The sequence below is a fragment of the Pseudochaenichthys georgianus genome, chromosome 8, assembly GCF_902827115.2.
Source record: "Pseudochaenichthys georgianus chromosome 8, fPseGeo1.2, whole genome shotgun sequence".
In the NCBI taxonomy this organism is placed as follows: Eukaryota; Metazoa; Chordata; class Actinopteri; order Perciformes; family Channichthyidae; genus Pseudochaenichthys; species Pseudochaenichthys georgianus.
Genome location: NC_047510.2, coordinates 26,290,014 through 26,303,240, shown reverse-complemented (window position 1 = coordinate 26,303,240; position 13,227 = coordinate 26,290,014). Strand labels below are relative to the sequence as shown.

General features: G+C 42.2%; 1 protein-coding gene across 2 annotated transcripts in view; it reads left to right on the top strand.

The window, feature by feature from the left end:
* The window catches only part of cacna1ia (calcium voltage-gated channel subunit alpha1 Ia), a 178,742-nt gene that overhangs the window by 120,230 nt on the left and 45,285 nt on the right, over window positions 1-13,227 (top strand). For both annotated transcript variants that reach the window (XM_034089015.2, XM_034089014.2), the window contains exons 9-16: window positions 1,375-1,699; window positions 2,323-2,705; window positions 7,758-7,909; window positions 8,481-8,666; window positions 10,652-10,769; window positions 10,901-11,056; window positions 12,176-12,266; window positions 13,069-13,214. In XM_034089015.2, coding sequence (XP_033944906.2) covers window positions 1,375-1,699; window positions 2,323-2,705; window positions 7,758-7,909; window positions 8,481-8,666; window positions 10,652-10,769; window positions 10,901-11,056; window positions 12,176-12,266; window positions 13,069-13,214 — 1,557 coding nt within the window. The remainder of the gene's footprint in view (window positions 1-1,374; window positions 1,700-2,322; window positions 2,706-7,757; window positions 7,910-8,480; window positions 8,667-10,651; window positions 10,770-10,900; window positions 11,057-12,175; window positions 12,267-13,068; window positions 13,215-13,227) is intronic.

Here is a 13,227-nt window from a genome sequence, read left to right as displayed (position 1 = left end):
CCCTGGAGGGAAATCAAAGGCCCACACACCTGCAGACCTGCTTTGACCCACAGGACACAGATGGTCATCTCTCCTCCCTCACTACATCCCCGCTGCGTTTCCTCTCTCTCTCTCTCTCTCTCTCTCTCTCTGTGTGAATATCTCTGGAGTCTCCTCCTTTTTTTGTATTCCTCCAGCTTCTACCTTCTCTCGTTACATCTTTGATCACTGTGGTCAGGACTCCCTGGAAGAAGAGATCTTGTATCTCAATGGGACATTCCTGGATAAATAAAGGATAAATAAAAATAAAAAATAAAAAACTGTGGATGGAAGCCTAAAGTTGCATGGTCATCAAGTTTAAAACGTACATCTATTCATGTTTTATTGAATATTCCTGCTCCAAGTGTTTTGGCCTTGTAGCTGTAGAGTGTCTGTGATGTTCTCGATGTGAGAGAGCTTTGTCCGGGGAGAAACGGCGGGACATGTTCAGATTTGTAATGAACAAAAACCTAGACTCCGCTACGGGCTGCCCTATCCATCCCGCAGTCTGATTCTTGAGTTGTACAGCGTTAGCCAATATTGATCTAATCATTGTGCCGTAACCAGCTCAGAGTAGTCCAATAAAAGCCATTGCAGCAGTCCTGCAGTGATTCCTATTACTGCCGCTAAAAGGGTCAGCAACACGTACAAGCCACAATGCACCCCATCTCCTCTCTGCCACTATCCCTCTGACATTCACTTGTAAGAGTAATGAAAAGCTCTTTTGTGAAAAATAAGTACAAAGTAGAGATGCACTCATGGGTAAAGAAATGTTTTTGAGAAGCAGCATGGCCAGAAAAAAAAGGAAAGACAGATATTAAATTGGAGTGGGAAAGTTAAGTCAAGTAAGAGTCTGAGAATAAAAGGAAGAGAAAGATAGCCAGACGCTGAGCTGTGCTTTGGGCATGTGTTGGCTCTGTCTGTCTGCTCCAATCAGCCTCTGTGTGGTGGCAAGCCAGCCTCCAGAGACCTTCAGCATGTGTGTTCACATTTCTACAGAGGGATTGGCACACATTATTAGAATCATCAAGTGTGTGAGCTTTATGTCAAAACAAGTCGGTATTTAGCATTGGAAAATCTAAATTCTTTACATATTTCATGTTTCTTAAATGAGCAACATCTGCTTTAGCCGTAGGCTGATTATTTAAATATGGCACTTTTAGTTTGGGTTGCCTCTTGGATAAGTTATTCAAATCTTGATGTGTGCACTAACTCTTTTTTTTTTTTCGTGCTAGTAGCTCATGTTCTCCTTTGTTTGCTCTTACTCTTTCACACTTAATGTGTGGTTTACTCATCCAACATGTTTCCCCTCCATACATGGTGTAACTTTCTGTTCCTTGCTCCACATCCCTCCAGATTGGGTCATTCTTCATGATCAACCTGTGCCTGGTGGTCATCGCTACCCAGTTCTCGGAGACCAAACAGCGGGAGCACCAGCTGATGCAGGAACAGAGGGCGCAGTGCCTGTCCTCCTCCACCCTCGCCAGCATGGCTGAGCCGGGAGATTGCTACGAGGAGATCTTCCAGCTGGTGTGCCACGTCCTCCGCAAGGCTAAGAGGAGATCGGCAGCTCTCTACTACACGCTGAGGGGCAAAACCCCGCCGGCTGCTGGTGGCAGGGGCAACAGGCGTGGGGGGGGGAATGGGAACGGAGAGCGTCATCATTCCAGGCACCCAAAAAGTGAGTTGGAGGGCCTCAGGGATGGCCTGGGAATATGCAACATTTGATATTTTTTATTTCAGCAATTGTGTAACTGTTAAATATGTATTTGTCTTTCGAAAAAAAACATAATGATATCATGCATTTGGTTAGTGTTGTGTTTATGGGTGTATCTGAATGCTTGACTGCCTGTCCGCATGCTATTGTAGCGATCAGCTGATATGTTTGCCCATTTTTGACTGTCTGCTCAAGGACATCTTGTGGTTATGGTGAAACACAATTAGACAAGGTGTGTGATTGACTGCTGATTTCTCAACATGTTTGCCTGTAGATTAAATGAAGTGTCACTCAGCCTGATGAACTGCACTGTGCCGAGTGCACTTTTCTACTTCAAGTATTAAAATGATCACACGATGATGGATATACATTTAAATAAATGTGATCCAGCCTTACGAGGTTTGACTACAGATGTGGCTGCATTTTAATGGATGTGATTTCGGGACTGATTCAACAAATTCCTTTTTTTGAAACTTTTGCAACAGGAGAAAATACTTTTTGTATTGTGTTCATTATACAAATAATTGCTTAATCTTGAATAAAGTGCATCTATTAATCTCATATTCTTTGTCTTCCCATCCCTCTAGCATTCCACTGTCCACACCAGAGCAAGCCAGACCACGGCTCTGAGCCACTTGAGAACTCCATCAGTCTGTCTGTCCCTCAGAAACCTGAGGACTGTCCTATCTGCGTGTTATCACTGAAAGATGGGGTGAGGGCGGAGGGAGACTCCGGCAAAGGAGAGGAAGAAGCTGAGGATGCGGTGAAAGAGACGGGCAAGGAGGAGAACCATCTAGAGGAGAGGGGAGATGGAGAGAGGAAGAGGACGTGTTTTCGACATTGTATCGAAACCTGGAACGATATGAGGAGGAAACTTTGGGGCATTGTAGAGAGCAAGTACTTCAGCAGGGGCATTATGATCGCTATTCTGATCAACACCATCAGCATGGGCATCGAGCACCACAACCAGGTAAGATTGTCAACGCTGTCACACAAACATCCATACTCATGTATATGCAGTCATACATTGTCATTATAACAGACCAAAGTGAAATAAGACCCTTATGTTATGCCCAAGAAAGAGAGTAAATGTTTTGGATATTGATAAATACAAGGTTTCTTGCCACCATTGTATTAAATGCATTGTCTCATATCCTTTACACGCATGCACTCGTGTCAATCGAGTGCATTACCCCCTCACGCCCACACTTCACCCCAGATGAAACACTACCCTGCTGATGAAGCATCGCTGCTAGAATGATCATGATAGCAGATGACATTCAGGAGGATGAGCGTGGGAGTGGAGCGTCACCGCCATGCAGCTTCCTGACAGAGGTGTAAACATTTAGCCCGGCGGTAGACAAATCCGAGCCGGCTTTTAACATTGGCCAGGCTCCTCAGAGACAGACAAGGCAGGTGTCTGAGAGCAGTGTGGAGGAAGCCTACCAAGACCACACACACACACACACACACAAATGAATACAGTGCGCACACACAGCGTATCTTTTGAAATGTGTGTGCACATGCTGTTACATAAAAGAGCTTTTTCTTTTTTCCCCTAATTTCTCTGTCTCTCTCAACTCCCTCCCTTGCTAATTTTACTTCCAGTTCTCTCCCCTTATTGTCCACATAAATCCCTCCGTGCATCTTTCCTTTGCACATTCCTTCCCCCACTCGCTCTTTTGTTCCTCCCTGTTGCTGCTTCCTTCCGTCCTTCCCTCCTTACCCCAAGTGTCTGATCTACTGTCTGACTCTCTTTCCCCTCCCTCAGTCTCACCCTCCTTCTCCCCACTTCCCTCTTCCTCTCTCTTATCCACCCACGCACTCTTTGACAGTGTACAGAGTAGTTGCTTTCTCTCATCTCCAAAGATTCTAAAAATAAACGAGGGTTAGTTGGGAGGAGATGTGGGACGAGCGAGGCAGACGCCGGTTACACAGCAGTTTGCAGCTCAATTCCCTGTGTTCTTTTCAAAGCAGGCATGTATGCACCAACATAGGTACACATTTGCATGCACACACCCTCAGACGCTTTGTCTGTCCGTCTCTTGAGTCTTTCGCCCTCCACAGTTTCCACACGCTCGCACAGAGGCAGTGATACTACTGGGATTTCACTCTGCAGTAAGATGTCTCACCCCTTGAGTTTGAAAACAGTCAGGAATCTGAGGTGCTTCTCCCAATAAAACGGCAAAACCACATGGCTGCCTTTCCCGCTTCACACCCTACCTCGGGGAAAGGTTCATCTCAAGTTTCTGCTTTAAAATGTTCATCTTGGATTACTGCAAATGTAGCCATAGCATGAAGTTGCATGTTGCAGGTGTTGTAGACAGTAAGTGAAATGGTTGAACTATTAAAAAATAGAGCATCATAAGCATACATTCTAATATTCAAATTAACTTTGACATTTTTGTTTTAGATATAATTTGTATTTGTTTCATATATTATCAAGACTTGCTGTGCATTATTAGAGGAACATGATGTAGGTGTAAAGCCTTTGCTGAGACATAATCCATCATGACCTAGCTTTTAGGACAAACAGATTGTTACAGAGCTGAGCATTTTTGAGTTTTCTAAGTAAAAAAAAAACATTTATTCGACAAGGATTTTTTAGGAAGTTAGATAGAACCAGAGCCTACCCTGTATTCAATGTCCGCACCCTCAAACGCTGAAAAGCTGACAAGAACAGTTAATTATGTTCCACTTTATTTTTAAACACTTAATCTCATCTCAAATATCCTTGTTATGTTTTTAATATTTGTAGTCAACCTTAACAGAACACAACTTCCACACATTAAAGGTGGGGTAGGTAAGTTTGAGAAACCGGCTCGAGATACACTTTTTGTTATATTCCATGGAATGCTCTTAACATCCCGATAGCAATGAATATCTGAAGTGCTTTGATCATCTGTAGAAGCCGTAATACTGTAAAAAGTACAACGGATTGGATGGATAGTACAACGGATTGGATGGCCTACCTGCCTGTCAGCCTTCCATCGGGGCACAAACTTATCTCGTGCCCTCATTGGTCATGTGCGCGTTCGTGTGTGTTGGAGGAGGGGCTCTGTAAGGAAGTGGCAGATTTTCTCCGGTTGTGTATTTTCAAATTCTAGCGATCTCGAGCCGGTTTCTCAAATTTACCTACCCCACCTTTAATACACATATAACACAAAAAACAACACGAAGGCATTAGTCAAATAAAAAAGGAGACAAATATTGGCCATAACAGCAATATCCATTACACCTGAGTCAAGGATTATTTAAAATGTCAACATCTTTCCTTCAAGGCAGTTTGTAAAAAGAGCTCAAAGACGGTATTACTAGGGTAATGATGGTTGGGAACTCACTGTTAGGAATCGTGGAAAAAGGTATGACCCAAATGCAGAATACAAAAAAAGGTAAAAATGTCTTGGAACAAAAAGCGAGCTTTATTTAAAAAAAGCTGATGAACACAAACAGGTAGCAACAACACAAGAACTGACCGTGACCAACATGGAGGGAGACAGGAAAGACAATGAACTGACAAGGAACACAGGGGAAGACAAGACAAAATACAAAGAGGGGTAATCACTGGACAAGACACAGCTGGGCAGGGGAGGCAGAAACACAGGGGCAACAGGTGAACACAATCAGACAATCAGACACAGGAGGAGAACTCAGGAAGGAAGACAAGAGACAGGGAGAACAGAATTGCAAAATAAAACCCATTACAAAACTAAAATTGTGTCGTAACACTAGGATCGTGACACTCATTTCATGAGAGCAGTATTACTGAGCTCAGAGCGCACCCTGGGGTCATTTTAAAAATAATTCTGTTCGTAGATATTGCTGTAATTGCTGGTGTGAAATGAAAAAAGACTGGATATAGAAGTAGGTTGTTTGCCGAACTATTTTTGGGGAATAAAAAACAACATGTGCATTTTCTACAAAGAGGACTGCATATAAATCACAATGACTCGAGACCAAGCCGTGTATTCATCCTTTTAGTCTCAGTCATGGGAAAAAAACCTGGTTCACGAAGATGTTTAGTCATGTTTTCATTTACAAAATGAACACTGGTTTTACGTTTGCACAATTAAAGACAAGCCTCCAATTCGCATTCTTGTGTGTTCTTGGACATCTGTGTGGAAAAGAAATTGGCCCATTGGTCGTAGAGGTTTTTGCTCATTCATTCATATTCAAGCAACATTCACATGGTGACTGAGGACACGTCAAGAAAGAAAAAGGGAAAGGATATTTTTACGAGAATATATTATATGAAATATTCATTGGATGGACTGCTAGTGAAATAACTCAGGACACGGGTAGAAGAACATGAGGAGGAATACTGTGGGTGAAGAAGAAGAAGAGAAGCAGGGGAGAAAGCTAGCAGAGGGAGAGATGATGGTGGTTTGTCTGATTTAAACTGTGGTGTCAAGGGCTGTGATGGTTCTGTCAATAGCACTACATCTCATATCCTGTGTTTATACTTACGAGTACTGAGGGAGTTCTCTCGACACAGGTCAAGGTTAATGCTGACTGCTGAGCGGAGGAAATGCATGTATCCCTACATTGCCTATTCTCTACACAGATAGCAGTTTGAGTATTTCTTTTAAAATGTGTGTCTTGACTTTTGCATTTGTATAGAGGTGCCAGTAATGTCATCGTCTAAACCGCTCTGTAGTCCACGGATTGATCCAGCTTCACTACGGAGCTCAAATGTCTCAGTATATGTTCTTCAGGCTAAAACACTGTAGTGAAAACTGAGCTTCTGAGAGGTGGTTTCTTGGGTTTAATTCGTTTTTCTCCAATGTTCCGTTTATCATTGTTACTCTTTCTCCCCTCTTATTGAGTATCTTCCATTCCTCTCCTCCATCATGTCACCTTCTTCTAAACAATGCCTCCGCTTGCTCCTCGCTTTCCCGCTCCTCCAGCTGAATTCTCCTTCCAGCCTTCTCCCACCCCTGATCGACAGAAGGACATTGATTGGGAAGAGATGGGTCTGTCTGATAATGAGACTCAGAAACAGAGAGAAAAAGGGGATGGAGAACTAGGGGGATGAAGATAGATTGGGAGAAAAAGCGGATTAGAGGAGGGGGGTGGCTGGCAGTGTTTTGCTCTGACATGGTTTGCTAACTTTGGCAGGGCTAGATGGCTATTTCTCCGCTGGCTTTCAAACTGGAATTCACTGGGGGTATCAAAGAAAGCATCCGATCCATATCGTGAATACCACACGTTCACTCACACAAAGTATACTTTCAAAAAGCGAGTCGGCTTGTGTTCAAATACAAAAGAAAAGAAACCCAAAGAATTTACTGGAGCATGTGTGTGTGATTTCTGTGTGTGTGGTTCATTTCATGTTACTTTGCCAATTACAAATAACATGAACCTGTGTTCTGCTAGTGTTCGATGATATACATTCTCACTTTCCCAGATTTTTTTCCTGTACCATTTTTATTTATTTCCCTATTTTCTTTCTCTTCTCTTTCTATATGTCCGTTGCCTATGTAAGACAAGCTGTGTGCTTTAATTGTATTTGCCAGGTAGAACACATTCTTAGTTTAAATGACTATCTCTTTCTCAGATGTATTCTGTTAGCGATATGACGCTTCCTGTGTTTTTCTTTAACTTTTAAATGTATTTCCCCGGCTAATTTATTTCCCTATTTTTACACTCTCCATCTTCCTCCCTGTATGCCTATCTTAAGATACATTGTATGCCTTAATTTTATTTACCAGGTAGGATAAATAATTTTTTCAAGGGACTGAAAGTTTGAGTGACAGCCTTTTCAACACAGAACAGACATGTAAACAATTGTTTTCGCAGTGGCTCCAGCATCTATTGTTGGGACGAATGCAAAGCAGTGGAATAATATCAACTATGTATTTGTCTCTTTGCCTGTACCTGCCTCATTGTGGATATCAATTCTCTGGGTTTTTTACCTGGAATGCTTACAACTCAAACCTTATTTTCTACCCTACTCTCCCTATACCTGCCTCTACATCCTTCCTACTTCTTTTAATTCTGTCCTTCCGTTTCTGTCACCCAGCCCGACGAGCTGACCAATGTCCTGGAGATCTGCAACATTGTGTTCACCAGCATGTTCACCCTGGAGATGATCCTGAAGCTGACTGCTTTTGGCTTCTTTGAGTACCTGAGGAACCCCTATAACATCTTTGATGGCATCATCGTCATCATCAGGTCTGCACACGACAACATGTATTTTCTGATTGTCAAGTTAGGTTGCCACTCTGTCAGGAAGTTGAGGTGGAATAATCACAAAATCCAGAGCCTTGAATTAACAGCTTCAAATCCCTTCAATGTAAATTCATTAAAGCTTCGGTCCAAACATGTAATGGTTGTCCAGCTGCTGTACATCTAATTCAGTTTGAGACATCATTTCATCTCCAGAACACCAATCAGATATGTCCTTAAACAAAGTGCATACATTCCCCATGGTGCTTTTCTTTAAACTACACTACTCATTTTGTGGCAAATGTAATATAGGAAGTGTAGAATGGGGGTAATAAATGTAAAACGCAGGAGTATTCCTCACAAGTACGGATTATACACTTTTATTGGTATTTTGTGATTTTATGTTGTATTATCGACTCTCTTTTGGTCTACCCTATTTCTATTGATTTGTAGTTCCTTTTTATTTCCACATTCCCCAATTATAATAAAAATGTATCCACACATCTTGACATTTTGATCACATCTTCTCAATCTGCCTCTCTGTCCCACACACATCCCCCCGATGCGTCGCCTGCAGTGTGTGTGAGATCATCGGCCAGGCAGACGGCGGGCTGTCAGTGCTGAGGACCTTCAGGCTGCTGAGGGTCATTAAGCTGGTGAGGTTCATGCCGGCGCTCAGACGGCAGCTGGTGGTGCTGATGAAGACCATGGACAACGTGGCCACTTTCTGTATGCTGCTTATGCTCTTCATCTTCATCTTCAGGTAACAGAGGTGGACACACCATTTTCTCAATGTGAGAGAAGGCGGGAAAGGTTAAACAAGATAAATGGAGTAGGAGAACAGAGATTAGTGGGTGTGTGTGTGTGTATACACATAATGTACTGTATCTAGAGTATTTGTTCACTGCGCACTGCTTTGCCCGCTTAACATAGCTTGTTTTGTTGCCACAAAAATTAAATCTGTGAAAGCGTATCAGCATGTTGAGACAAAATACGATATCTGAGCGTGGTGCAGGCTGACATAGCCATAGGCCGAAACACAGTTTGTGCAAAATAATAGGATTAACTTCTAATTATTGGAGTTCCAGCTCGTTTTTTAACCAAAACCTTATCTCAGCTCTGTCCATGCTTTTCTCTTTGACCTGTCTCCGTCTCCAGGATTACTTGCCTCGAAAGTTATGAGTACCTTAACTTGTTTTTCTGTCTGTCACCAGTGTATTTGACTACATTCAACTTTAACTACATTTTCTTTAACAGGCCATAAGCCAGTGAGCAAAGTTGACAGTAAACCATAACTACAAAGGCTCACTGATAAAGTGGTTTGATTTCAAATAGATGTCAATATCTTTAGTTTTGACTGTAATCATAAGCAAGGCTTATTTTGTACAATAATTTGGTAAATTATATCAATTTTCAGTCTTAAATGGAAGTTGTTCAAAATGATTAAATGTCACAATTAAAAATAAATGTTTTTACTTTCTACCTCATTGAATAATTTGACGCAGATGCAAAAGTATCCTATACCTTAACACTTCTAATATCTCCTATTTTTAACAGTACACACACACACACACACACACACGCACACACACACACACACACACATGTATAGATCACTTCGGGGACATTACATTGACTTACATGCATTTCCTGGAGACTTATCCTAACCTTAACCATAACCAACACATGCCTAACCCTAACCCTTAACCTTACCCTAACCCTAATCCTAAACCTAACAAAGTCTTCATCCTAAAATTAACGGTTCCCGTCATGGGGACCTCCAATTTGTCCCCATAAGGGAGGTGAGTCCCCACACGTGACTGTGTAAACAGATGTAGGTCCCCACAAATATAGTAATGCTAGGCCACACACACACACACACGTACACACACACGCAATCCACAACGTTAACTGATAACGAATAGTGTTAACAGAATTGTTTTTATTTTAATCAATTTCATAATTGCAGTAAATTCACTAATATTAACATAATGAATATTAAACTGCAGCATAATGACCCTAAATCTGCTTGTGTGTGCTCGAGTGTGTGTGATCTCATGTGTGTGTGTGATCTCATACAGTATGTGTGTGTGAATACGTGCTAACCTGCTTCCTTCACAGCAGTCCAGAATAAGTGTGCCAAGGCAGGTGGCATCAGAGCTCTTCAGCCAGCTAACCTGAGCACGTGCCATGTTGCCGATATGGTCCGGCCACTCTGGCTTTTAGTGACCAGTTAATGTAAAGTACCGCTCAGCTGCACTTTAAGACCTTGCATAAACCCATAAAGAAAGCAGCGATGAATTAGAGAATGCATTGTTTGAGTTTCTCAACCTTGTGATGAAAGCAAACAGATGGATGCAACTACACAAATAAGCAGGGGGGGGGGAACAGAGAGAGACTGAAGAAAAGAGCTGTGAATGCAACCGAGAAAGAAGATTGGAAGGCAAGGAAAGGCCATTTTAATTATATAGCACCTTTCAACACAAGGCAATTCAAGGTGCTTTTTTTGTAGTGGGTTTACTATATGTTTCATTTAAAAGCATGTGTATGAGACAACGTTTTTGTTTGTATTGCTCCATAGCTGTGGATCAGCTGTTCCAACCTAATTTGATACTGTAACATGTACCAAACTGTAACGCGTGATTCCTCACATTGTCTGCAGGTGTCATAAACACAGGTCCCCTACATTTAAGTATATACTGTCCCCTTGTACTCCTTTTAATTGGTTGATTCCTTGTTGTGTTGCAGTATCCTGGGGATGCATATCTTTGGCTGTAAGTTCAGTCTGAAGACGGAGGCAGGCGACACCGTGCCTGACAGGAAGAACTTTGACTCCCTGCTCTGGGCCATCGTCACTGTCTTCCAGGTACCAATGGGTTCTCACACAAAAACGTTGTCCTGCAACTTAATAACATTTGGTTGAACATGTGCTTACCTGCGGTCGTATACACTTTTGTGTGTGGGTATATTGTAACAAATGGTGTTTATTTCCTGTAGATTCTGACTCAGGAGGACTGGAACATGGTGCTTTACAATGGGATGGCATCCACCTCGCCCTGTGCTGCTCTCTACTTCGTAGCTCTGATGACTTTTGGAAATTATGTGCTCTTCAATTTACTGGTTGCCATCCTGGTGGAGGGTTTTCAGGCTGAGGTGAGACATTGTTGTTGTTTTTGTTGTTTGAAAAGGGTCAAGGTACATTATTCAAACAAATGCAAGTTGAGCCAAATTAGCTTGAAGGCTGGTTTTCAGTGATTACAAGAAAACGTGGCGAGCTTTCTAACCGGCTTTGTAACATTACCATGGAGGCTGAATGTTTAAATGAAACGAGTGCAAAACAGCTTTGCAATAGTCTTGCCGCCCGGTGATGCTGTAACAAAACCTTTTACCCTTTAACAAAAACAATGTGATACAGGGAAAGCGAGCCAAATATGTACTATATTTTTTTCGTTCTTTTGCTAAAAGACGTTACTGAATGTGTACAAATATGTCATATGTTGTGTTATTCAACTGGTGGCTTGAAACATGTTCTTTGTTTTGCACAATTTAAGGAATGACTTCATGCATATTGAGAAAGCAAGTACCGTACTTTTCGGACTATAAAGCGCACCTGCATATAAGCCGCAGCAGCTAAATTGTCCGTCTGTCCGTCTCTCGGTTCCACTTTTACTTTGGCGCGCTACCTGTCTCACTCTTTTCCGGCCTCCAGCTGGAGCCCGCCGCTTAAAGGTGGCGGGCGCGGACCGGTTATAGAGCCCATAGTGTTAAAGGTGGTTAATTGTACCTGTAAAATCCATAGATTTAGGAGGTTCCCTAGTGGCCGTTAGCTGTACAAAGAAAATGGGGAAAAAAGTCGCGGCTTATAGTCCGAAAAGTACGGTATATATTTGTCGTTATCCTGTATACATACTTGATTAACGGTATATATATATATATAAGCATTTCCTCCAATCCAACAATAAATTAGGAATATGATTGGTTGAATACTGAGCCTCCGTACAACTTCTCTTCATACATTTGTGTTTTAGAGCTAGATTTGATGAGTGAGAATAGGTGGACTTGCGAGTAAATAGCTCTTCAATTAGTTGGTAATAAGAAAGGGGTAAGTTGTCATTTAAATAAGCTTGTGATTTATCTCTTCCACTCACTTCTCCCTAATCTTCTCTCATGTCTCCACTTCCTTTCTGTGCCCTCCCATCCCTCTTCATTTCTTCTTCTATGTCTTTAACTCTCTCACCAATTTATGTTATCCCACTTTCCTCGACGATACAGGGTGATGCAAACCGCTCTTTCTCGGACGACGACAGGTCTTCCTGTAATTTTGAGGAGAATGATAAGCAGAAAGACTCTCTTCATCTCTCAGGTATTACATGCCTCCAGGAGCTTTACAGCATTTATTTTCTACTGACCTACACAGAATATACAATCTATTTTACATTAAATGTGAACTTTAAACTTGTGTTAGAAGAGATCATGTTTGCATTAGATCAGATTTCAGTTCCCTTGTGTCACTTTTTGCTTAATTATATCAGAACTACAAACATTAAAAAAACTGCTCCTAGAATTATTATTTCACGTCTTTGCCTACTTCAGTCTGACTGCTAAAAGAGGTACCATCCTATATGTGCTTCAATGTCGTGGTGTAACCAATTACCCAGGCATTCAGCAAATCCAAAAAGCTATCAGCTGCTTTATTGTGCCCTGGGCTTTAAACCCGTAGCCTGTCATCCAATTTCCACAACACATATTGCTAACCATCTTTTTCCTGTCTGAAATGTAAGCTGCACAAGCTTTAAATAATGCATGCCTGATGCCACGTCTCCATCCACTCCTCTCCCCTCCCCCCAAGAATAAGCCACTGCATCATGCTCCATAGAGTAGCCTTTAGCAGCACATTAGAGAGGCCTCTGCTGATGTCTGATCACAGCTCCCCTAACTCCCACTGTGCCTTTTTAAATGTACCTGAAGAAAGAGAAACACACGTTTGGAATGACAATGGTTCCTGGAGACCTATATTATACAAAGATATGTTTGAAAACAGACAAACCACTGGCAGAGATGTCTCTCTTCCATCGTTACGAGCTCCTCTCTGGCTCCTCCAAGGTAAAGTGATGGAGCGTGCCATCTTTCCCCTTTCTTTACTCCACTCTCCTTCCTTCCCACAGACCCAAAGATCTGTACGCTGACTCCTAACGGGCACCTTGACTTGTCCCATGGTCTGTTTCCGGGAGAGAGGTTGACTTTCGCTCTGGACTCCAGGAAGAACAGTGTTAATTCTCTTGGTAGGGCCAACTTGGAGCAGAGGGCTTTGGTAAGTGGACTTC